Source organism: Eriocheir sinensis, chromosome 4, assembly GCF_024679095.1.
Source record: "Eriocheir sinensis breed Jianghai 21 chromosome 4, ASM2467909v1, whole genome shotgun sequence".
Lineage (NCBI taxonomy): Eukaryota > Metazoa > Arthropoda > Malacostraca > Decapoda > Varunidae > Eriocheir > Eriocheir sinensis.
Genome location: NC_066512.1, coordinates 19,382,308 through 19,409,755, shown reverse-complemented (window position 1 = coordinate 19,409,755; position 27,448 = coordinate 19,382,308). Strand labels below are relative to the sequence as shown.

Genomic DNA, 27,448 nt, shown 5'->3' with positions numbered 1-27,448 from the left:
GGAAGAGAAAAGAACACAAGGGGGAGAGAAGGGAGAAGGAGATTGGGGAAGAAGAGGAGGGGAAGGGAATGTCAGGAACGAAAGAGAAGGGAGAAGAACATTAAAACGAGATGTGAGAACGAGATGAGAACAAGATGGGAGGGAAGGGGAAAGGGAGTGGAGGAGGGAACAGGAAAGAACAGAAGGGAGAATGAGAATGGGGAAGAAGAAAAGGAGGAGGGAATGTCAGGAACGAAGGAGAGAAGGGAAGAACGGAGGAATATCAATGGCAACTCTCCTTCTCCCAGCCTCCGAGAACGACAGCAGGCAACTCCATCCCACTCCCACAAACCTCAGTGTCTGCTCAGCCCTTGTGGAGTGTGGGTGCATGAAGGTGTCCCGGCGGAGCTTTATCACTGAGGCCATGTTTAGCTGTCGTGTGTGGCTGTTTGTCCCTCTCCTGTGTGTGCTGGGGAGGCTGTCAACATGCACCGAGGAGAGAGGTGGGCGGCCCCGTGTGTGTGTGTGGGCGTGGGCGGGGCGGGAGAGGAAACAAGGCGGTGTGTGTTTGTTGACGCTGCCCGCTGCCATTCACCACTTATTATTATTTTTATTATTCCCTCATTACAGGACTCACCCGCAGCCTGGACATCCATCATATAACCTTAAATACCTCAGAGGAATATCATTAATTAAGACTGCATGACATTTCCTGGTGTGGGCGGGAGTGGGCGGGCATGGCAGGCTACCCTACCTACCCCGCCCCCACCCCCTCCCCCAGTGGTGCCAGATGACCTTACCATCAGGGAGTGCCACGTCCCCGCGCGGCACTCAGGGGTCACGTAGGCTGTCTTGGTGCCACGGGGAGGGAAAGACACGCATGAGCCCATAATGTTACTCAATGACTCGATTTATATAGCAGGGAAATATTGCACATACATTGACACGCTTTTTTTTTTAGCCTATATATATTTTAGGTTCTTAACAAGTATTTTCGTGCAGCATTTGGGGTTGATTTTTAAATTCTCTATATGAAGGAATCTCTATGAGCTTACCTAACTGTCTATCTAACTGTCACCCAATATCTTCATAAGTAAGCATTCATAGGTAAGCAACTCAGCCCGCCCAGACAAGGTACAAATACAGTAAAGTTATTTGGAAACACATTGACCATTTAGAGCACTGGGTGGTGGATTAGCCTGAACCAAGAAGAGACTGCTGAAAAATCTCCTTGTGCCTAGCTGCTAAACCTAGGATGATTTACAACACACTTTAACGGTCATACCATACATCTCCCTCACCACCTTCCTCTTCCTCTTCCCTTACACGGTGGCCCCTTTCTGCTGGACAATATAAGACTGCATGAAAATGAAAGAGAGTACAAGTGGTGGGAGATGCCTTTTCTTTATATCAGAAATTCATTAAATCACATTACTGTTATTATCTTACTTGTTTATATTGTTACACTCTGCTTCAGCTTATATTTTAGTCTAGGTCTGTGCATACATTTCAAGGTGTTTTAGCTTAGGCATTCCTTGCATACATTTCAGATATACTCGTCATCACAGTGGCCACTAATGAGACAGATGGTTATCACAGATTTATGCGATCACTCAAGGTGTACGACCTCCCTGTGAAGGTAAAGGATCTGTACTCCAATTTTCTTAGTTTATCACCTGTTTCTGGAATTTTATCTGTAGTACAATACATCTTAGTTAATGAGTCAAGAGGGTTAATGTAATATGAGTAAAGTATGTAGAGTTGTTGTTTAATACACAGTAATAATAGTTTTTTGAAGCTTATAGAAAATAATTAACATCCTATTGCTGAAAAGAAACAGCATTTTAGTGAAGTTCTTATTGTTATTAATAACTGGGTTGCATCAGTATCCAGAAATATTATATGTAAGTATCATATTCATTTGTTGTTGGTATCTAACTCCTGAATGGAATCCTTACAGGTTTTGGGTCTTGGTGTGGCATGGGAGGGTGGCGACGTCCAGAACACTGTGGGAGGAGGTCAGAAGATCAATCTTTTAAAAGCTGAACTCCTTAAATATAAAGATGACAAAAACAAAATTATAATGTTCACTGACAGGTAAGGACTCCAGACGTGAAGTTGTGTCATTGTATGTGCTGATCATGATATATTTAGGCACTTAGCAGTACAGTCGGGGCCGTTGTCACACAGACACCTGAGCTGGGCTCTCTGTTTTTCTAATCTTTTCAATTTATATTTATATTATTATTGTTTATTGATCTTATTATTATTATTTATATTATTTTCAATATATATTTAATATAACGATGAATTAGTAGTAAACAAAAAAAAAAAGGAAAAGATTAGAAAAACAGAGCCCAGCTCAGGTGTCCGAGTGACAACAGCCCTGACTGTACCTACTGAGATTTCTTCCTACCACTGATAGACATATTCAACCCAAGGAATATGGCATTTAAGTCTGAATTCATCTCTTTGATGTACAGGTGTGTGAGGGCATATTTTTTTTCTTACAATGAGGAACTAATTGATAACAGTTTAGAGATAAAGGAAAGATTTTTCTTTGTCATTCAAGTGTTACCTTTTTCCTTTACTTTTTTTCTAGGGTGATCATGTAGAGAAATGACTCACCTAAAGCAATACTGATATTTGTAAAGGTATTCCTTCTCTTGAGACAACTGTAAGTATTTGATAGTTAAACAAAAGGGCATTAACTTAAAACTCCATTAATATATAACATATTAGCATTTCCTTCTTCTAAGCCATCATAACAGGAAGCATATATCAGGATTCAGCAGTAGACAAAATATTTACACTCCTGTCCTGAGTGAATGATCAGTGAATGATATCAGCATTTCCTTCTTCCAAACCATCATCACAGGAATTGTATATCAGAATTCAGCAGTAGACAAAATATTTACACTCTTGTCTCGAGTATGATCGATGAATGGTATCGGCATTTCCTTCAAAAGCCTCATAACAGGAAGTGTTCACCAGGGTAAAGCAGCAAATAAAATATTTACACTCTTGTCTCAAAGATGATGAGGTCTGGAGTTTTCTGCTGACAAGGAAAAGTTATTGTACACCCTTGAGCAACGGGGATGGGGTTGTTGGTGTGTGAAGGTCCCAGCAATACCTAGAGATTGACTATAATGAGCTTGCTTTAATCAGAAGGGTACTTGTTGGCAATCTCAAATCCAGCTCATGATCAGACCATGGGTGAATTACACACACAGACACGCAATTAGTGGGATTGATCTGCCCCAGTTTTGAATATGCTTCAGTTGCATGGTCCTCACAAAAAAAAAAAAAAAAAAAATCTATTAACAAGATTGAAAGTATACAAAGAGCAGCAACCAAGCTCATCCCTGGCATGATGGATATAACATAAAAGAAAATATTGGAAAAGTCAGGGTTGCCATCCTCAAAAGAAAAAGAACAGAGAGAGGTGACTTGATTACAGTGTTCAGGGAGGTGAAGGGAGTAGACAGAGTTGATAGAGAAGCTCTTGTTGGTATGGGACACAGGAGCAACTAGAAGACATAAGAGAAAGTTTAAAAGAGACAAGATGCTTGAAAGATATCAAGAAATACAGCTTCTCCAATTGATGCATTGAACAGTAGAACAGTCTGGACAAAGTGGTTGTTCAGTCTAAAAAAACTTACTTGAGTTTAAAGCCAAGTTTGAACTATTGAGACTCAGATATATATATATATATATATATATATATATATATATATATATATATATATATATATATATGTATATATATATATATATATATATATATATATATATATATATATATATATATATATATATATATATATATATATATATATATATATATATATATATATATATATATATATATATATATATATATATATATATATATATATATATATATATATATATATATATATATATATATATATATATATATATATATATATATACATATATATATATATATATATATATACACACACACACATACACACACACACACACACACACACACACATGCACACACTGTAATGGGGGGGAACAAACTGCCATTCCTGAAGCACATGAGAAATTGATCTAGTGAGGATAAATATTTTTCCCATCAGTCTGTCCCTGATTTGAACATGGGCCCTTGAAACACAAGCTCGCAGCTCTAGCATCAAGCCAAAGAAAACCCTTGAGACTCAAGGTCTTGGTAGTCCTTCTTCACATCAAGCCATTACAACACTGCATGGATGTATTGCATCATGTTTCATACTCACATTAGTTTTGTATTTTAATGTATACTGTATCTTTACCACCTCATGAGTATCTAAATTCTTCCATCAGTTATGATGTGATATTTACTGCGGGTAAAAGCAGCATCCTGGAGAAGTTTGACTTACTTGACGCTCGTGTGGTGTTTGGTGCTGAGGACTTCTGTTGGCCAGACAAGAACCTTGCAGGACATTACCCAAGAGTGTCCTTTGGTTACAAGTATCTGAATTCTGGAGGTAAGCTGGAAGCTTAAAGCCCACACTGAAATTAATGAAAGACTTAGGTAATCTGTTATATGCCAGCTTCCCTGCATAAAGTAGCTCCTGTACACTTATTATTTACCTCCTGTCATCCTCACTTATGATTCTTTGATACTCCATTTTGAAATTACATTGTATATGCACTAAACCCCTGAATACTAAGTTGGCTTCTCACATTACATACCCTTATTTGGAACTAATTCATCCCCATCTCACCCTAATAGCTTTGTGTTTAAAACTGCTTTTTAATTTTAAATGTTTTAGCATTTGTATATGTTCCCTTGCACTCCATATGCTTCCATTAGATTATTTTACACATCAGAGAATGCTAATTCAGATGTTATGAGCTTACCCTGCATGGTGAATTTGTCACCCTCCTTTGCCTGAATTCTAATGAATAAAATTACTCTAATTCACATAATGATGGTTTGAATTTAATTGGCAGGCTTATGAAGCATGACTCAAGGTTCTGGAAATGCTTGCTGCAGCACCGAGGATAACGAGGTAGCATGTTACCTGGAACTGATTTACGTTTGTGTATGTTTTATAATTTTAAATATACTTTTTGTTTCCCCATTTCAAGCATATATTGAGCCTTTTGGCCATGTAAGTACATATAAATGTTAATTATGTAATATAAGGAAAATTTAGTTTCCATTTCATACATGTAATAGTCTGTTTGAACTAATGTTCTTAATTTTCACAAGAATTTCATAGAATTTTATATTATGGTTGCTTTATGAATTATATATGAAGGCCAAAATTTTCTTTTTTGAAATGATACAATTAAAGTGGTATACAATTGTACTGTAATGACTATTTTTTCTCTCAGGCTTCATAGGTTATGCCTCAGATTTGTATGGTGTTGTATCGTCACATGACATCAGAAATGAAGATGATGACCAGCTGTACTACACACAAATATTCATCAATAAAGAGTTGAGAGATAAATACAAAATAAAGCTGGATACTCAGGCCAAGATATTCCAGAATCTGAATGGACAGTTTGGTGAGTAATTATTTCTCTTAACTTATTTGAATATCTTTTATGAGCTTGTAAAAGTTGTTTAGATTTTCTCTGTTTGGATTTCTATTGATTTCCATGAGATACCTCTTTGTTTGACAGCCCTTTCTCAAACTTTTTTGTTATAAGCTGTTACCGTCAGATGTTTACTAACTTTAACATAGTCCACCAACATCAACTAATTTTCACTGTGGTGGTTCACATCAATGAAAATGTGCCACCATACATATCACTGTAAACATCTGAGAAGTTTGACACCATCAGCATCAGTGTAAACAGTTTTAGGAATTGGTATTGTCAGTGTCATCATCAACACCCAGCATCAATGAGTTTTTAGTGATTGACAAATTTAAGTATTCCCTTGCAAGAATACTAGCATCACAAAAATATGTACCACAAAATCTGTTACGCTTGGGCTTCAAGATCCATGCCCATGGAGGACAATTGCCACACAGCAGCACTGAAGGAGATGTGAGGATCATGTTTGATGAACAACTCCTTCATGAAGTTGTTGAGAAAGGTGTCCTTGTCAAAAATAATTTAAGTTTTTTTCACTCAAGAATGTTAGGAATTAGATCAGTTAACCAGGGGATTAGACAAATACACTATTTCCCTTATGGAACTAGTCTCGGGCCAAGAGTTCAAGCCAACTAAGAGTATCGTCTGAGCTCAAATAAGCCTTGGATGGTACTTACATACTTTGCTCATCGGCTCCCAGACCGAGACAGTATCACCGTGTTCACTGCCTGAAGACTAAACACATTTACCATGAAAGGAATAACAATAGTTCAGTGTTTCCTTTCATGGAATAATAAATAATTGCCATTGCGGAATTATTAAAGAGCAAGGATAATTTAACCAATCGAAAGCCACACCATCTGGCGAGGGAAATTCAAAATACCCCTTCAGACCCACTTGGTTGTCTTTTGCCCCACAACATCATCTGCTCTCAAGCAAACAAGACCTCAGCGCTCACGGCTCCCACATTAACTCGCAGCAGTGCTGATTTATACTTAGTCTCGAGGACGACAGGACTCCTCTAGGACGTACTTCAAGAGACCACTTCTTTTGAAGCCCTTCGAAAGATAAGTGCCTCCTACAGTGATTACAAATAGGTATTATTATCAGGCCTGTTAGGATTATCGTTGTAATGCTGGGAGGTGCTTGCAGGGGAAAGCCCAGCACTCATGCTGTATTAGTGGTAAGTGGTTTGTGTTCTTTTTGTGGAGTTGTCCTGGAGAGGTTTAAGTGTCTTGCGAGAAACATAACCGTTGGGTACGGTAAATTCACTGTATCACAACAAGAAAGGCCTAATAATATGACTGTGTTGGAGTGAAATTGTGCACAGATGATGATAAATGGAAGATAAATATATTGGTCTTTGCAGATAACACAGTAGTACAAATTTCTGAGAACAATAAAGCTTTCCAAAAGTTGGTATATGAGTTTAGTACGGATTGCATTTTCCTCCATGGTGTTGTGGTTAGCATGCTGAGCTGATCTGTGTTTGATTCCCACCCTGGGCAGTCAGTGCATAGCCCATCCAGCTGTTTTTTCTCTTTTGAGCTGGACGATAAGTGGGTACCCGGGGAAAGCTAAACTGTGGTAACCTGGATGTTGTACTTACCTTTTGTCGTGGGGTAATGAGTTCTCACCCACCAGAGGCCTACGGGCCAATGGTGCAAAGAGAAGCATTGATGCCATGCTACAGCATGTGCCTTCAACTATACCTCTACTTTACAGGATGTTTCTTACAAAAGTGTAAGCAAAGATTTTTGAGACGGAGAAAGAGTGAAGTAATAGGTCTTTCCCTTGCCTTACTGGAGAATAACTAAGATAACGGGATTATCAAAGTCCAGGTTTTTGTCTTTCCCTGATAATAATTACATCTCAGGCTGAGCCTGTAATCAAAGATTTGACCTGTGGCAGGGAATCAAATTATGCTCGTACACCAGAATTTGAGGAATCCTTATGTGGCTACCAACCCTGAGTCTCTGACCTTTTCATTATTCATGATAAAGCTGTATGGTCTCAATACTAGAATGTTCATAGTCATTCTAGACTAATTATATAACAACTTTGTTAAATTCCTACTTATAAAAAATCTAATTTGTGTGTATAGTTTGACTATGAGATAGTTTTGTTCTTTTATGTAAACTATTATGAGACTTAAATCATTGACAAAATATTTCATCAAAATATGCCAAGGACTAGGAATGATGTAACATTTTTTTATGATATGAATCTTACTATCATCATGGGGTATTATCATCGTTTTTGTCCTTATGATGATGATGATGATCATCATCATCATCATATGTATTTTTATCATAAACATTAGTTAATCAATTTCTCATTTGCTCAGCAGGTTTTTTTTTTATTTAGATTCAAGAGTGCATAAATTCGGAAACAGTGTGAGGTGTCTGAAATGAGCTATGCATATGTGAAGAAGGAACACTTTCCCCTCTGCTGCCTCATTTCCTTTTTTTCTGTTAGCTTTGTTATGAAGAACGATACCATGGAGAACTAAAGTTTTTATGGCATCATCGCTATTAGTAAGAGGCAGGATGGAAGTCAAAAAGGCCATGTGATCATTCTGATAGGTGTTCTAGGCAAAAAATTGTCGAGAAGAGTCCAGGCCGTAACATCAGCCTCCTGTATAATAATAAGTTACATCCCTTATAGTCAATCTTAAGGTGGTGTGGACTTCAGAGACATGTTTTCTTCATCCCCATGTCTTCATGTTTTCATTAAAATCACTTCTATGTTCATGTTATAAGTCATGGCTAAAGAAACGTGCTCTCCTTTTTAGTCCGTGATGAACAAGGATGCCAATTTTTCCGCAGGTGATGTGGCCCTGAAGTTTGAAGATGAGGATGCTAGAATACAGAACACAGTGTACCAAACTGTTCCCATTGTTATTCATGGAAATGGACCATCCAAGGTGCTCTTGAATTCTCTGGGGAACTACCTTGCCAAATCCTGGACCCAGAATGAAGGGTGTCTGTCATGTCAGGAGGGCCGGCTGGAGCTGAAAAATGTGCTGGTGAGGGAACCTGATGCTTTGTTTTGTGAGATAGATCTAAGTACTTTTGAAGTGTACATGATTACATTGTAAACACCTTTCAATTTTATGGGAATCATTTAATAGTGCCTCTACTTCCAGATCATTTTCCTCTCTGCAGAGAGTATTGGCAATATAAGGACCATTCGTATTCTTGAGCCTACTCCTTGAATTTACTTTTTACAAAATAATAAAATATATAGATAGTCTTTAATCTCATCCCTGATTCTCTACGTCATCAGGCATGTAACAGTATGCTTGTTAAGCTGGCTGATAGTGTTAGTTTATCTTTGTTTCTCTCTTTTCATGTATTTTTTCTTTCATTCATTATAAACCTTTATTTTTTGCTTTTTTGTAATGTTCCATTTATACTTTGCATGCATTTTCTCCTGTTGTGGACCTATAAAATATAATAAATTAATCAGGTGAACTGAATTTGTACTATGAATTTACAAATGTATCCTTTTTACAGGAAGATGATCTTCCCCAAGTCTTGGTGGCTGTCTTTATTGAAAAACCGGTGCCTTTTTTGGAGGAAATGTTGGAGAAAGTAGGAAAGCTTGATTATCCCAAGGAAAAATTGGATATGTTTTTCCATAACCAGGTGTGTAAAGATGTGTAGGGATCTGTGTTATGTGAAACCTCTGTCATCCTAGTGAAACATAGCATTTATGATATTACATATACCAGAGATCCTATACTCTTGAATCTGATAATTTTCCTTAAAACCCTTTCACCGGTTGAAGCAAAAAAATGCGATCTAAAAATTATTGATGCAGACCATCGAAATCACAAAAATGCCACAACCTTTAGAAATCCTTTCTGCTTGTGTAAAGGTACGTAAAGGCATATCCGATTCAAATCCATGTTTTCCACCAGCTATGGTGTCACCAGCGTTGCCATAGAGACAAGAGAATGGGAACATTTCCATTCAGCTGGGGAGGTGCCACTGCCTCCCAGACCTTGCTATTTTCTTCATGTTTTCATTCTTAATTGCAATTCATGCGCAATATATGCATCATATTGCATACTTGTCAAGTGCACATGTTTGGTGAATAGAATAAGTGTGATGTAATTCAGATATATGATAAAGTTATACGGATCTGTGACAAAATAATCTTCTGCCTGTGCCGGTGTCTATTTTATTGGCATGAACTGGGCAGTTTTCCACAAATGAATGTTGTTGTTTTCTATAGTTATATGTATTACTCAGAAACAGTGTTTCTTGGCCTCCTGGAAGGGTACATCACACAAAAAATGGTAAAGCGAGCACGAGTCTTCCTCAGCTTTGGAAAATCAGCTTGCTGAAAGGCATTTCATTTACCAGTTTGATGATAAACATCACAGACCTAACTTTAGTGTTTGTTCAGTCTTACTTCTTCAACATCTAAAGACGGATAAAGCGAATTGCAAGAGAAAGCGGGCAAGCTTATATTGTGATGTCTGCCCAAACAATCTTCCACTTGGCACAATTCCTCACTTTAGAACTTATCACACTATAAATGTTCAAGAAGATGTACAACTGTTCTTTGTATCACACAAACAGGCTGCTTTTTTTTAAATAATAGTAGTTTGATGACTTAATATTGTTGAATTTTCCCTCATATGAATCTCAAACAATCTTTTTTGGTACATAAATTTTATTTAAAATAGATGATGTAATATAGGTATTTGGAAGGATTTATGTGAGTTATTACATTTGTATGGTTATATGCATGTTTTCTGCACTATACTTTTCATATTTCTTTAAAGTAAGACAACTTTGTAATGTGTTTTCAGGAATTAACTTAAGTATGCTTTTATTTCGCTTTGCCACAAAACACAAGATGTTGTATTTTCTGCTACATATTATTAAAAAATAATGTCATATCTGAAAAATTCAGGCAATGTGCTAAGTTTTCTAGATTTCAGAACCTATCTAGGATTATATGCCCTGTATATTATTGCATGCAAACAGAATTTGGTTATTTGTCATTCTTTTCCTCAGGTAAAACTACATGAAGACTTACTCAGCAAGTGGGTGGATGAGCAAAAGACCCTCAACTACCGCTCTGTCAAGTACATTTCCTCCACTGAAAACATGAAAGAATGGCATGCTCGCAACTTGGCCGTGTGAGTATTGTTACATTCATCATGTAATACAAACAGTTGTTTTCTATCTTTTTTTTTTATCCTAGAATGAAGTATATCAGTAGAGTTGTCATCATCATCATCAGTGACACTTTTTCACAAGGACAGGGGTGTGCACCAATAAGGCCTTGTAGCCATTCTGATATATTTTCTAGACATATCAGTTGAGTGTGGGCTAACCTCAACTTTCTGTATAATAGGACAGACATCTTTTATAGTCATCTCTGATGGCACACATTAAAATACAGAGACATATCTTCCACATCAACCTCTTTAATTCTGCTGCAGTGTTGCCTCTCTTTTTATCTTCTATTGATATATTCATGTTAACTGCTCTTCTGAACTTTCTGACTGCATGCCTCCACTCCTCCATCGTCTCCACTACACCCAGTTTTATAAGAACATAAGAACGTAAGGAGTCTGCAAGAGGCCAGTTGGCCTATACAAGGCAGCTCCTGTAAGCCTAACCCGACCTAACCTAATACACGAATATATCCAACCTCTTCTTGAATGTATCTACAGTAGTGGCACCCATGACATGACTGCAAAGCCTGTTCCACTCATCCACCATGTTATTGGTATACCAATTCTTACCTATGTCTTTGTTGAATCTGAATTTCTTTATCTTAAAACTGTTGCTTCGTGTCCTACCTGGCTCTTTTACAATAAAACCCTATTAACATCCCCTTTATTAACTCCTTCGTTACCAACTCCGTGATCCCCACGCTTCCCACCCCCCCTCTCCCACACTGATTTTTTTGCGCGCTTCTCCCAATTTCGTGGGGGTAGTTTGTTTTTATCCTTACACCCATATTTAGTCCTTTATGTATTTTTTCACGTGTTCTGATAGATTTTGTTCACGAGATGTATACTATTTAAATCAAAATTCCAAAGCACTCACGTCATACCTTGGTACATCAGGATGAACACCAGAAAAATCCTCAATTAGGGCAGGAACAGTGCCAGGACGATGATCAGCAAAGGGATCAGCCACGAGTGTAAAGGAGTGTAGGGCTGTGTGGAGTGTGGGTGTGTGTGGTGTTTCTTCATTGTCACCATTCACATCACTCATTTTCCTCGTCACTACTCGCCTCACTGTCATTTTTGGCAAATAGCCTTCATCCAAGTCACTTATGAAGCCTTCTGATTGAGTTTCATTTTCATTTGACCCTTGTAAGTCACCTTCAAGAGTCATATCACGCTCAGAGTCACTATCGGACGGAGAAAAAGATGCCATGACGCGACACGTGTCAATCACACTGCCCGCCACCACCCCCAGGCTTCACATTGTACCCCCCAAGGCAGACGTCCCCAACATCCTTGAAACACAAGGTGCCAACTAGTCAATTTGTCACTACATCATAAAAACCATACAAACCGAAAAAATGAAGTCCTGTGTATCGTCAATGAGCGATGACATACGCATGTACTTCATCGGTTCCTTAGCTGAAATTTTATATTAATTACTGTGGTACACCATCGGTAATGAAGAGGTTAAAACCTTAACTTAACCTAACATAACCTAACAAAACCAAAACAAACACTATAGGTCTTGACTCAGAAAATTCATATATGCTTCTTTACTAATGAGACTTTCAATACAAAAAAATGAGGTCATTCTTTGATGATTTATACCATAAGGTGTTGGCTATCATGTGTTTGAAGATATCCTAAACTTAACCTATACCATAATGTGCTGGCTATCATGTGTTTGAAAGATACCCTAAACTTAACCCAACATAACCTAACAAAACCAAAACAAACACTGTAGGTCTTGACTCAGAAAATTCATATATGCTTTCTTACTAATGAGACTTTCTATACAACAAAGTGAGGTCATTCTTTTTTTTTATGTGCCAGCCTATAGCGCCAGTAGGCTTTCTTGAGGAGCCTGGATGGTAGTTGGCCTCAGCCCTTCATGGCACAGGCAAGTGTTTATAGCGGCACCATCTTTTCTTGGCTCATGCTGCCCCCCGGAGCTCGTTCTTGATTTATTGGGACGGTTTCCTCTAGAGTCTGGGTTGATGGGTGGTCTACAGGACAGCATGTGGGTAGTCTGAAGCCACTCGATGGTGACTGAAAAATCATAGGTGGTAGCGGCGGATTTGAACCCACGATGAATGTGGGGCCTGCACGCTAACCACTCAGCCACCACCTACCCAAAGATGTTGATGTTTGTTAATCTATACCATAAGGTGCTGGCTATCATGGGTTTGAAGATACCCTAAACTTAACCTAACAAAACCAAAACAAACACTATAGGTCTTGACTCAGAAAATTCATACATGCTTCCTTACTAATGAGACTTTCTATACAACGGAGTGAGGTCTTCTTTGTTGATTTATGCCTATCCTACTTATCCCCTATACTGTTCAAACTCCTTATCCAAGGGTTAACCAGCACCTTCATACTTTCATCCCTTTTTCTGTTAAACTCAGGAACAGCCTTCCTTTGCCTGTATTTCCTCCTGCTTATGACTTGACCACTTTCAAGAAGGGATTATCAAGAACCCCTTCTAACCGAATCTGACCCTCTCTTTCGGCTATCCCAGTTGTCCTCTGCTTTCAGGAGCAGTACTGCAGGGAACTTTTTTGCTTTTGTTTTTTTTACCTTCAACTGCCTCCCATATTATTCATAAAACAAGTGAGGAATCTAGGAGTGATGTTTTTTCTTTTTTTTTTCTTTACAGAGAGCTGTGCTTGAAACATAACTGTGATGCATTCTTCAGTGTTGATGGTGAAGTTCACCTTGATAATCCAGAAGCATTATCTCTTCTATTAGCACTTAACAGGTGAGTGACTACAAATGCTGCCTATACAGTGATCCCTCATCTATCGCGGGGGTTAGGTTCCAAAACCCTCTGCGATAGGCGAAAATCCGCGAAGTAGTGACCTTATATTTATTTTATTATTTATATATATTTGAAGGCTTTATAAACCCTCCCCACACTTATAAACCTTTCACTCACTCTTATTGACCTTTCCCACACTCTTATAAACACTTCCTATACAGGAGGTCCTCGGGTTACGACTGTCGACCCACGACGTTTTGTCGTTACGACGCGGTCCCAATAAATGATTCTATAATTCTTGTTTCGACTTCTGACATTTGCTTCGTAAATACGAACTTCACGCAGGAACTAGTTTGTTGAGCGGGACAGAAGAATACTCAGAGACAGGACAATATGAGTGTAGCTCACTTCCTTTATATCACAATTAAGTAAATATGGAAGGGGAGAGGGAGGAGAGGGACAGAGTGAGTGATAAAAAAATACAGATAGAGGATGTAAGGAGGGAGAACAAGGAAAAGGAGTGGAGGAAGCAGGGGGAGATAGAGGATGAAAACAAGAAGAAAGGAGAAGGGTGTGGGGAGGGAGGGGCAGAAGGGAGAGTCAGGTCAGGGCTTTGGTCAGGACATGACCTGACTCACTTCTGCCCCTCCCTCCCCACACCCTTCCCATTTCCCCTTCTGTGTGTGTGTGTGTGTGTGTGTGTGTGTGTGTGTGTGTGTGTGTGTGTGTGTTTTAATATAATCTAATGGGGAAGGAGAAAGGAAGGATGAGAGTGATAGAGTGAGAGATAAGGCTAAAGATGAGAGGGTGTGAGAAAGGAGGAAACAAGGGAAATGAGTGGAGTAAATGGGACGGGTAAAGAAGAGAGAGAGGGAGGGAGGGTCAGGTAGAGGCGAGGAAAAAGGGAGAGAGAAAAGGTGTGAGTGGGATGGAAAGAGATTAAAAGAGAAAAACTGGGAGTGAGGGGAAAGGAAAAGAAGAAAGAAATGAGAAAGAAGGAGAAAAATATGGGGACGGAGAGGGAGAAGATAGAAAGGAAACGGGGGAGTAGTGAACCAGGGAAAAACCTAACGGCGCAATAGGCCACGACGGAAAAATAAAAAAATAGGTGGGTGAGGTAGGTGCTTATTTAGGTGTGTTCCGACTTATGTCGAAAATCAGGTTACGACACCTTGTTAGAAACAGAACTCCGTCGTAAGTCGAGGACCTCCTGTACTCTTAACCCCTTCACTCCGGCGACGCCGACGTCGGCGTCCAACAGCGTCACCGTATGGAAAGGGTTAGTCCTCTTCTAAACCTCTTAATCCTCTTCCATTTCCTCTTAATCCTCTTCTAAACCTCTTGAGACGAAATGGTAGAGGATTGAGAGGAGTTTAGAGGAGAATTAAGAGGTTTAGAAAAGGATTAATCCTCTTCCATTTCCTCTTGACCCTTTCCATACTGTGATGCCGACGTCTGCGTCATGGATGAAAAGGGTTAAACACTTTCTACACTCTTAAACCTACATAATTTTAACAACATATAAAATTCTATATTTTCTATTGTTTTTATTTTTTTAGGCTAGAAAATGCTTATTTTACTGCAAAAATAATGGAAATAATAAATATATAAAAATACCCATAAACTGCAAAATCCCGCGATATAGCAAAAAATACACGATACAAAACTAGATACATACAATTTAAAAATCCGCGGTATGCTGAGACCACGATAAGTGAACCATGATATGGCAAGGGATCACTGTATACCTTTGTTTAGTAAAAGTCATGGGATGGAGAGTTTTGGCATTGGTGTGGGTTTGAGACACTGATGTGTGATGTCACCATGGCTGTTCAATATTTATATGGATGGTTGTTGCATGAGAGAAATGAAGGCCTGAGTATGGGATTTGGGTGTAAGGCTGAGAGGAGAGGTTACGAGCAGTCCTTGAAGACTGGCTTATTTGTAGATGATACAGTATTGTTGGCAGAAAATTATAGAATACTGCAGAGGATTGTGGATGAATTTGCTGGGTGTCAAGTGTTAGGTAATTTGAGGTAATTCGAATGGTAGAGTGGGTAAAATTTCATTCACTGAGATGGTTTTTACATGTTTTGAGAATGCAAAATGAATATTTTGTTTATTCGGTATATGAGTCAAACAGAAAGAAGAATGGAGGTGGCAGGAATACCATTTGTAAGTTGTACTGATAAAACTGAGAATTAAATGAATACAGGTGGAAGGGGATTGTGAATTATGTGGAAAAAAGTTTATAAAGAGGAGAAATGGAGACTTCTACTGTGGGCACCTTGTCATTGGGAGTTGTCGGAGTGAACAAGGCATGCAAATTTAGAGATAGATATTTATTGTATAACCCAAAGTATAGTTATTCCTTTTGTTTGTCAGTTTGCCTTTTGCTGTTCTGTGTTGCTTTTAGAGAGATAGATAATTTTTTAAGCTAATCCTTGGGTGTAATCTGTTCCTGTATGCTTACTCCGTAGACCCATACTTGCCGCTGCCATGGTTCGTGATGGCCAGGCTTGGTCCACCTTCTGGGGAGCAGTGAATGAGGATGGGTTTTATGCTCGTTCCATGGACTACATGGATATTGTCAACAACAACCGAAGGTAAGATGTCAGTTTCAGTTTTCAAGGAATATTATACATAACACATTACATGCAAATGTATGAGTACCCTCAAACGTGTACACAAGGTCACTTCTAGGAGAGAGTAAGTTCTTATTTCAGAAGAAAGTAGCAAGAGTTAATTATTCTCAGCACAGTTTTGACAGAATTTTCCATAATCGGTCACATACACAATAAGTATGAATGTCTGCTCTGGAGAAGTCTGTTTGCCTTTTCAGACACAGATCTGTTGAAGTCGTTACTAGGTAGAAAAAGTTTTAGGCAATTTTCATTCAAATAAGAATGAATAAAATAGAAAAAGAAACAAAAACTCATTGCAAAATTATTAGTGGACTCTGTTAATGGTATTGAGCTGGTGACACAAGGGTGCAAGATTTTTTTTTAATTTGACCAAAATATTCCAAGATCATACCATCAGTTAGTGACTTGGCTGTGAGTGCCTCAACTCAATATATTTTCACTGTTTAGGTAATATGTCATTGTTTGTATACCCACAATAAACACTTGCCTGCACCATAACAGGCTGGGGCCAACCATCAGGCCTTACCAGGAAAGCCTATCAGCACCATATGAGGAACGTAAAAAAAAAAAAGAAAAAAGAAAAAAAGAAATAGGATACTGAAGATCATTATAATTATATGAATTTTTAGGCTAGTAAGACAGATGGCATTTGTTGAAATGTAAGTTATATGAAAATAACTCAAATGCTGTCTGATTGACAAGAAAAATTAAACCAAGAAATCAAAGCGAATTTCAGATTGTGTTCTGAAATTTGTCCGAGCCCTCTTCCTGAGCGTCAAAGCATTTTGTTGTAGAGTGCACCAATATCAATAAAAGGATGAGGATAAGGTTCAGTAGAAAGATAGTTGCCCATGACACGAGGATTAAAAATTACTGTGTTGGAAAAGGGTACTTACAACATGACAAAAGCTCCTACGCTACAAAACTTTGGTTTAGAGATTTGAACTTGAGCTATCCTAGAACACCTTCAGGCTATAAGGTTAAAAGGCATAAGCAGATAACACTCAAGCATGCATCGGTCCTGTACATGTGAGTAAACAGTTGCTTTGTAGTTAATATAAATCACTTCAGTGGATATTTGAAGGCAACAGGAAAAGTGCAGTAATCAGAAGTGGTAGAGTAAATTTGCAGTGCAGCAAATGGAAAACTGTAACGGTTAGCCTTGAATATTATGTATTATACATTTTGCATCATTCAGTTCCTGAAAGTGTTCTCTAGAGACCATCAAGTATACTGACGCACGTGCAGGGTCTCATACCATTTTAGCAAGAAAACTCTTCAATATGAAAATTTTATGACTATATTAAATATAGCACATTTGTTTTATTCTGATGAAGACAAAGTACTATATACAACTCCATAGGAGTGGAAAACTTACTTTTACAACAGTAAAGCCTGAAACTCCATTGGAGTTTAGTTCATTTGAGGAAAATGGAAGAAATCATTGTCCGACATTGGCAATTGAAAGCAACAAATTACAATTGAATTTTTAATCTAGGATCAACTCGGCAGTTTGTTCTGTATGCTCTGACAATTTACCAGTTTTTAAGCATCCTGAGAAACATTAGCATCAGGTTCTTTTATTCTCATTTGATAAGAGTTGCACGTCCATTGTTAGTATTCTAAGTAACCTGTGTCATCGATGCTTTACTCCAATATAGCCAAAGGTTTTAAAAATATTTATTGAGTTCTTAGTAGACAAGTCTGATGATAGTGTAGTAAATAGATGAGCATATCTGTGGGTGTATATAGTCAATATTGTTCAATACACAGGTAGTAAAGCATTAACATCAAATCACTAAACCTGTTACTAAGTCTTGTTTGGTATTTAATTTGTGCATATTTTAGCAGAGTTGTTTGTGTTTGCATATAGAAAAAGTCAAGTATCAGCTTGACATTGGAAAATGGTGCATAATGCACTACATGATAAACATTTTGGAGTCAGTAAAGAAAAGGGATATACAAAACAAATTTGATATATACATATGAAGGGTATTGTGCAAGTCTCTGTTCTTGAAATATGTGGCACCAGTGCCTAAAACTTAAAATGGGAGTGCATTTTTGTGATAATTCAAGTAATAGTAATTTGGATTACACCAATATTCATAATCCTATCACTAAAGTATTGAATTCTTAGCATTATAAAATAGTAGAAGTTTTGCATAATTTAAGTAAATATTGCTTTGGCATTTTTAACAGAAGTGCAAGTAACCACTAAAACAGTATAAATATGTTTTTAGATCATAAAGTAATAGACTAAAATTCAAACATTGAAAATTGAAGCTGTTTGCTGTAGTAGTGGCTACCTTACCAATGAATGAATAATATTTCTTACATTGCAGTAGTAAATTTTTAAAATGACATATCCAAAAGCAACATATTAGGTTTGCTGAATGTACAAGGACTTAATTTGGATTATTTTATGAAATATTCACTTGAACATCTTCCTATGATTTAGACAATAGAATTTCATCAATAACATCTAGTTGGTGCCTGAAAAATGCTTTGAATAATGGAAATGTTATTTGCGTGACATTAAAATACATGTACATTGTTTTTTTTGGTGCAGCCACCCCAGGACTTTCACTTATTTATCCCATATGAAGCCCTCCTATCTCTCTATATACATATGAAGTAATAAGAATCATTATCAAATCGACATGAGCAATATAAAACTCACCTTATAAAAGGGCCTTATCACCTACTTTAGAATGGAAGTTGCAGAGATATTGTAGTGGCAGAAACAGCTGAGTGGTGGAGGCCTCAGTGACATTGCCATTACATCATAAGATTCAGCAGCGAATCACATTCGCTTACTTGAAGCTACCCAGCCAATCACTAGGCAGCCACTGCCATGGAAGTAGTTGCCACTTTTCAAAGCACATGAGGATTAGATCTAAATCAAGAATAAAATTGTACCCGGGCCCTTGAGACATGAGGTGGACTCTCTGGTGTCAAGCCACCTCACGGTTCAAGGTCTTCAGAGTCTTTATCCATATCTCAGGCCATTACATGACTTCTCTTCTACAATTTAGATAAATTTCTTTGTTTCCATTTTATTTACTCGCCTCTGCGGTACAGTGGTTAGTGTCCTTGACCACAAATCTTTGGGCCTGGGCATGAACCCCAGCCTGGGCATTCACTGCACAGCCCTGCCAGCTGTTCATCCTTTCTTTCAGGATGGTCAATAAATGGGTACGTGGGGATACCTGGGGAAGGTAAACTGTGGTAAGCCGGATGTTACACTGGCACTGTGGCAAGTTAAGGGTTCTCTTCCACCACAGGTTCAAAAGGATAATGAAATGGAGATGAGCACCGTTGTCACGTGCAGCTATATTGTATGCTCCCAACTTTACCTTCACATTTTCTATGGTAGTGAGACCAGAACCCCTTCATGGGAACACAAGCCATCTGTTTTCTTGGCACATCACTAGCAAGAAACACAACTCAGGAGAGGATGCCCAACACTATGCCACCTCTGTCGTTGGAGGTAGTAATTGCCACCACGAAATATGCGAGGAATTGATCTACTCCAGGGATTTTTTTTTTCTCAACAACTCACTCAGACTGAATCCAGGTTCTCCAGACACAGAGTGGACTCTCTAGCATTAAGACAAATGGTACCTTGTGGCCCAAGGTCATTAAACTCCTTAAACATGTCTGAAGCCATTGCACTGCCATTCAGCTTTGCTCTCAGATACTACTTGACTTGCTTGTAGCAGGGCTGAGGAGCAGACATGATGCAACATGCATGAGGAAAGGAAGCCATTGCAACTGTGACCACCATGTCTTGAGTACCACGGTTTTATGAGTTGAGTTGCAAATTCTTCCACTTTCTTGTTGGGAAACACTAATTTTAACACCTTTCATGTAAACCTTAGAGATATTGTGACATGGGGAGAGCTACCACTTCTCAAAGAACATCAGAAATTGATCAACTTGGGATAAATATTTTTCCAACAGCCCGCCCAGGGATTGAATCCAGACCCTCGAGACGTGAGGCAGACACACTGGTGTTAACCCAGAGGGTATCCTATGGCTTGAGGCCCTCATAGTTTTTATCTGTGGCTTTACCCAATTAGATCAGTTTCTTTCGTGTTTTAATTGTATCAAAGTTACTCCTCTTCACATTGCATTTTCTATGGTAGAGAGACCTGAAATCCCCCTTAAAAGAGATGCAAGGCATCTAATTTCTTGCCCCTTTAATGGGGAGAAACACATCACAAGAATGAATGCCACTGCTATGCCACCATTGTCATGGGAGGAACTGCCACTTCTTAAAGCACATGAGAAACTTATTTACTCGGGAATACATCTTTTTCTCAACAACCCACCTGAGATTCAAACCCTGGCCCTCAAGATGTAGGGTGGGTGGACACTAACATTGAGCTAAAGGGTACCCCAGGGCTTAGGGCCTTCATAGTCCTAATCTGCCTCCTGGGCCATTACAGTTGTAAATCTTACAACATCTCCCACCATCAAGATGATAGCAATCATATGTTATACAAGATGCAGTCTGATGCTTCCTTCCAGCAAAATATGTATGTTATTCAAAAGAATTTAAATGTTTGTGCAGAAGCTTAGTATCTATTCTAACTTGCAGTTATTGTTGAAAACATTGTTTTGGAAGTCACATTGGCGGGGTTCTCCTGTAAACACTACCATATTCCAGCCCACAGTGGCACTGCCTAGGATACTACGCATTTTGTAACCTTTGCATCTACTGACTAAAGAAATTGCCCTTGATTTGAAGTGATGGCACACAGCTTTGAAATTTCTCTTAACCTTTCTCAGTTTTATATAAAACAGTGTTGAGATAGAGCCCACAGTAATGTAATCTTTGGATCAGTACAACATACTTCTTGAGCATGAGTTGAACTTTCCCTGTGCTGAAAGATATAGTTATTATGGTGCAGTAATGGAATAGTTTACAATGAGTATTTGCTACAGAGTAAATGTTGACTACCCATAACTCTAAAGGAAAAGGTTTAGAGAGCAGTTGCTCGAAAAGCAAATGTTCAACCATTCATACTTGGCTACTTGGATGGAATTTCCAGTAGTTTTATTTGTTGAACTCTGCTACGTAGGTCGTGCGGAAGGCTTTTGTGTCCACTGCATATTTATTGTTCGCATGGCATTCGTATATACCGGCATCAGCTTGGGTGGCTGGATCAATCTCCATCTTGCTCTTCAAGTTGTTTCCAAATTTCCATTCATGCAACTGGAAAGTGTACAGGCAAAACACATTTTACTTCTAACAGTGAAAAGTTAGTATAAATATATTTATTAGTATTTGTTATACTTTGTATTTACTAGTATTGGGATATTTTTTTTTTTTTTTTCACTGATGAAAAAGAAAATAATGAATTACATGCTCCAGCAGTGGCACTGTCAAATAGTGGAGATAAAAGTCAGTTAGAATATCTTACCTGCATGTACCTATGGGCATAGAGTTCCACTCCATCCTTGAACCATGTTATTTGGGGCAGTGGAATGCCCTTTGCCACACACAGAAACACAATCTTGTGGCCCAACACATATTGGTAGTTGAAGTGGGAAGACTTGGTGATCTTGGCGCCCTGAGAAGGTGGCATTGATTAGACTGGCACCTTAGTGAGTGGTTTTGATTATGGTTGTTGTCATGGATGATACCAAGATTGGTAGAGTAATCCAATCAGACCAGGACGCTAGCATTCTCCAGGATGAGCTTGATAGACTATATGATTGGGCGGGGAAGTGGCAGATGGAATTCAATGTTGGAAAGTGTAGTATTCTCAGTGTAGGTAGGAATAATCCCTCACACAATTACTCCTTAAATGACACTCCTCTAAGCAGGTCTGGGTGTGAGAGGGACTTCGGAGTCTTAGTGAGCACTGACCTTCGTCCAAGGGCCCAATGGATTCAGGCCTAGAATCGTGCAAACTGTGTACTGGGTTTCATCTCGAGGAGTGTAAGCAATAGGAGTACTGGCTAAGGTCATCCTCAAACTTTACTTATTTCTAGTCAGACCTAACCTTGATTATGCAGTCCAGTTCTGGTCACCCTACTATAGAATGGATATCAAGATGTTAGAATCTGTACAGAGAAGGATGACAAAAATGATTCAAGGTTTGAGAAACTTGCCTTATGAGGATAGACTTCAGCATTCAAATCTACACTCCAGAAAGACAAAGGTTGCGAGAAGACCTTATCGAAGTCTATAAATGGATGAAGGGCTTTAATAAAGGGGATGTCAATAGGTTTTTGGTAGTAAAAGAGCCAGGTAGGACACATAACAATGGTTTTGTTTGACAAATTCAGATTCAGCAAAGGCATAGGCAAGAATTGGTTCACCAATAGAGTGGTGGATGAATGGAACAGGCTTGGTAGTCATGTTGTGGGTGCCAGTACCATAGATACATTCAAGAAGAGGTTAGATAAATTCATGAATATTGAGGTATGGTAGAGTTAGGATTACAGGAGCTGCCTTGTACAGGCCAACCGGCCTCTTGCAGACTCCTTACGTTCTTATGTACTTATGTTCTTATGTTCTTATCCCCAGTGGAAAAGTAAATGGAAGAATCAGTTTCAAAGAGGTGATTGTTGAATAATGGAAGGAGAGGCACTGATAGAATCAAGCCCTGAACAACCTTGTTTTTCATTGGTTGAGAACAGTGATAATATACTGTGATTTCAAGACTGGTCAGAGGAAACCTTTGCTTTAAATAAAAAATAAAAAAAAATCTCTGTTGAGGAGCTCAAAAAACAGATTTCTGTCAAAGTTAATTAGAAAATTTTCAGATGTCTGAAGCAACAACAAATGCTGTACTGAAATACCTAGTATAGAATTACTACAACTTGGTTAAGAATACAAGAATAGAAAAATTAAAGTTGTTGAATTGTTATTGAAAATCAGAAAAAAATATTGTAAACTGATATATATTTTTGAGTTCCCCTTCAGAATAGTTTCTACACTTTTTGAAAGGCAGTTAAGTAAAACCTGGAGATGGTGCATGTGAAGTGTTAGAGCAGTCATCTTCTTAAAAGTTGATGTATCATAAGCATATTTTTGGCAAGAAGGAAAGACAAATGTTAGGGCAGAGGTGAAAGAATTTGCCTGGGTAACATTTCTACATGGCAACACATATCGTAAGAACAAGAGGAAGGACTCTAGGACATTAAGTCATCCAAGGATCTAATGTGTCATGCAGGCGAGGGAGTGGGAGGGAAGCTCTGTATTGTCCAGAGTTCTGTTTTCAGCCAAAAAATAAAAGTGACATCTGTTGTGCAATTGAAATGATGAAATTAGTGATGGGAAGAATAGCTGCCAGAAATCATGAAAATTATTGCAATAACTAAGGTTCTGACATGTCCTCCAGTTGATATTATCTGAAATTTACTCAAGATTTGACTGACTGAATGAGAACAGATCTTCTGTTTGCACTCAGTCTTCCATGCAAAGAATGAGGGAAGACAGGGGAAATGTGGTCCAGCTAATTTTTAGCGCATAGCTCTGTGTGTGTGTGTGTGTGTGTGTGTGTGTGTGTGTGTGTGTGCGCATATATATATATATATATATATATATATATATATATATATATATATATATATATATATATATATATATATATATATATATATATATATATATATATATATATATATATACACCTCGTTTTCCGTGGGTTAGACCACCTGCATTTTGGAAAAAAATACAGAAAAATATTCTCAAAAATGAACACTCGTAATTTCCGCGCGCGTCGTTGCACGCTATATACGCACAACAAACATGCGCAGGCTGATGCTGCCTAGTCACGGCGCAGCCAGCTTCAGCCACCCCCAGTCTGCTGTACTGGACAGCATAGTTTACCCTTTCTATGCACCACCACCGCGCAGAGGCTCTTGATGGTTCAACCGTTGGAGGCACAGCTGACTGGCCGATTTTCTGCCGATATTTATGGTTTAACATGTTATAGAACAATCCTGTTTCGTCACAGAGTTTTGTTCTGGAGTATACTCGCTTTCTTCGACGTTCGCATTTAGCTGATCTGAGATGCTGCTTCCCCGGTAATATGAAGATTTTATACTGAGTATATAGCGATTCACAAAATTATGAAACCGACCTTGCCAGTTTTAAATTATTTCCCCCCTCTTCAGAATTGAGAAACTTCCATGAAGGCTACACCTTCTATCACACTACAAGTTTTTTTTTGGGGGGGGTATTTCGTTGGGTTACTAGTGAGTATCTTGTGCTACAAGGTCTTGTAGAGAGGAAGGAGCGTGGAGTAGTATTCCTAATTAACAAGAATTTAGCAAGGAACGTGAAATCATTATTCAGCATCAATTCAGTAGGTACTCCTGGAGATGAATATAAAGAACTCAAAATTAACGTTTGATAATCAATTGGTAGGACAACAAATAATGATAAGGAAGAAATACTTGAGAAAATAGAGGTGTACGAATATCTAGGATAAACTATTAGTGCAATCCCAGATCACGACCAAACTCGTATTCTTATTACTGTATTACGGAATTCGACAAGTCATATCATACGTAGATCTAATAACAGATGGACAAGGAAAGTAACAGAGTGGCAACCCAGAAACTAGATGTTAGGGCAGGCAGAGGACCAGCTGGAGAGGTGAAATTAGATGATTTGTTGCGGCAGGATGGAGTCCTCTAACATCAGACATAAAGAAGTGGAGATCGTTGGCAATGATCTTTGTCCTACACTGGACTATATAGTAATAATGGCTGTGGTCGATGATGATAAGAGAGAGAGAGAGAGAGAGAGAGAGAGAGAGAGAGAGAGAGAGAGAGAGAGAGAGAGAGAGAGAGAGAGGATCTATAAATCTCCCTTTGTTGTTAATATCTCAAACGTGCGCGCGTGCGTTATGCTGCTGGTAGCTACAGTTTTAGTATTATACGTTAATTTATAATTTCGACAATGCTTTCTCCTGTGAGTCAGTTTTAATGTCTCACATAATAAGTGCGTGGCTCACAGGAACACTACACATCACTCACCGAACAGCCTCGCAGCGCCTCACCTTGGGGTTGGTGTAGTAGTCCTTTGCCTCCACGGAAGGGTACGTGCCGGTGATGGGCTTGAAATTTTTCCTCCCCTTGTAGCGGCCCGATAGTTGGCCGCGCTTCCCCGTGCCTATGGTCTGGGAGGCCATCGTGACGCTGACCAGCGTGAGAAGTGCCACCAGCGTTATCCACACCGGGCGCCACCTCATCTTGCGGCCCCTGTGGGAGTAAGTCCGTGACATCAATGGGGGCGTGACCTGCATTTTGTTAACCCTGTTATCCACGGGTTTATCATTTGGAGTTTGGGGAAAAGTGAATCTGAATGTGGCATGCAAAGTGCTGTCAAGTTTTTCATAATTACACGATCAGAATCTTATAATCAAATCAATGTACTTTAAAACTACCCAGACGAAAACACACACACACACACACACACACACACATGGCCCAGGAAGGTGGCGTGGTGGGCTCTTCCTCCCTCATAGCGCCGATCAGCCCCTCCACGCCTCCCTCCACACCACACACCCGCCTGTTGTTTGTTGCTGCTCCATCTTCACACACACACACACAGACTGGTCTAAAGTTTTTTTTTTTTTTTTTTTTTTCTTCTTCTTCTCTTCCCTACGCTCAGGTTGACATACTTGATAATTTATGTATTCCCTGAGAACCGCAAAAAAATATTATAAATCCTGGGTGTCACTGGCCGGGAAATAGTGGATGGGGTCGAAAGAAGAGGCAAAGGAGGAGAAGGAGGAGGAGGGGATGCTATGGTCATAAATTTAGTGATTCAAACCTTGATTATCACCACCCACGAGGAAGGGAAGGGAGGAGGGGGTGAGGACGGGGAGGAGATGGGGACAGGAGTGCAGAGAGGACATGGGAAGGGGGGAGGGAGTCGTCCTTACTTGGTCGAGGCGGGACAGGAGACCAAACTTCGACTATAGGTTCCTCACTGACTGGTAGAGCAATGATGAGTGCGACCGTAGTGGTGGTGGTGGTGATGGTAGTGGTGGTGTGTGTATACGAGTGTGGCTCCAAGCTGTAACGGTGTAGCCTCGGTGATGGTGATGGTGGTTTTGATGGTGTTGATGGCTCTGGGTGTGGTGGTGGTGAGGCTGCCACTGGTCCGGCCGCCTCGACACCTCTCACGGCACTGAACATGACCTGATCCTGCCCTCTCGTTCCCCCTCCCTCTCGTCGCCCCCACCCCCATTTGTCGGCCCTCCCATGCCTGCCCCAACCGTCGCCCCGTGCCACCACCACCACAGCACCGCCACGCCTTCTCTCCATCCTCTTATTTAGCACCATTTTTGGAGTGTTGTGAGGCGTGTCGCTCAGACGGGAAGGGAGGGAGAGAGGATGGATGACAGATTGTGGCTGGTTAGTGACGGGGGGGGAGGGTTTGTCCTCATCTCACTGTTACTATTTTCTTTTATTTTCTTCCTGTGACGGATTTGAGGTCGGTTTTGTCAGACGCCTCCACCCCTCACATCAACTATTTCCAAAGGCCGAAAAGGAGATCAGTCGAGTTCTAATGTGTGTTATTTTAGGTTCATGATACAGAAGAAGGGTCAGACTACCAGAAGGGCCATAAAGCTACTCCTGGAAATGCCCAAAACTCTTACGAAAGCTTTGCCAGATGTGTGTGCTTGCATAGGCGGCGAAATGTTTGAGATGGCCCTTAGTCTCTTTTTTACGACACGTGTTGTTCCATTAAAATTGTACTCGTGTTCCGTCTTTCCTCAGCGCCAGAAAGTCAAACGTTCATTACAAAAAATACTCTGATGGTTAATATGCCAACGTTATCAGGTATACGAAGGATGTAAATCGTGTTGTGGTGAGTAGCTTGGCGACTTTATCATCTACGAAAGGTACACGTTCTCCTCACTTGCATCAGAAACTCAAATCATCAACACACCGACTGATAGCAAGGAACGTTTTTGTGCAGGCAGGCAGCGAGCAGGTATTGGTAACACTTTGGTGAGGTGAACGTTTGTCCCGCCGGTCATGCGTGTTGAGTCACCATAGGGTTCGTTTGGTGATGGAGGACATACTGGTGATGGGTGTGGCGGTTTTTTTTTCTCTCTCTCTTTTTGGCCCTTCTGCTTTTTATCCCCTCATGGACGTAGTTTTCTTTTAGACTATAGATCAAAGTCTCCCTCGCTTTTTCAATCAACCGTCGTAAAGAAGCGCTGGTTTTTACTGTACTAGGATATCATTTGAAAGGATTCGCATATATACACAGTCGACCTTCATTTCCTTGTTGATTTAGTGTTAGGGTTT

The 27,448-nt window shown here is 39.4% G+C and overlaps 2 protein-coding genes across 2 annotated transcripts; one reads left to right on the top strand and one right to left on the bottom strand.

The window, feature by feature from the left end:
• Positions 1 to 320: 320 nt before the first annotated feature.
• LOC127009504 (procollagen-lysine,2-oxoglutarate 5-dioxygenase 2-like) lies at positions 321 to 16,242 on the top strand. The gene is made up of 10 exons (XM_050882618.1): positions 321 to 482; positions 1,530 to 1,618; positions 1,940 to 2,076; positions 4,315 to 4,478; positions 5,335 to 5,511; positions 8,373 to 8,572; positions 9,063 to 9,194; positions 10,578 to 10,702; positions 13,410 to 13,511; positions 15,992 to 16,242. The coding sequence occupies exons 1-10, from the start codon at positions 368 to 370 to the stop codon at positions 16,119 to 16,121; spliced, it is 1,371 nt and encodes a 456-aa protein (XP_050738575.1). The 5' UTR covers positions 321 to 367; the 3' UTR covers positions 16,122 to 16,242.
• Positions 16,243 to 17,438: 1,196 nt separating this feature from the next.
• LOC127009509 (immunoglobulin domain-containing protein oig-4-like) lies at positions 17,439 to 26,509 on the bottom strand. Its single transcript, XM_050882628.1, has 4 exons — positions 26,071 to 26,509; positions 25,183 to 25,384; positions 21,586 to 21,735; positions 17,439 to 21,377 (listed from the first exon to the last, which is right to left on the bottom strand). Exons 2-4 carry the CDS (start codon positions 25,372 to 25,374, stop codon positions 21,219 to 21,221), a joined length of 501 nt encoding a protein of 166 aa, XP_050738585.1. The 5' UTR covers positions 25,375 to 25,384; positions 26,071 to 26,509; the 3' UTR covers positions 17,439 to 21,218.
• Positions 26,510 to 27,448: the final 939 nt, after the last annotated feature.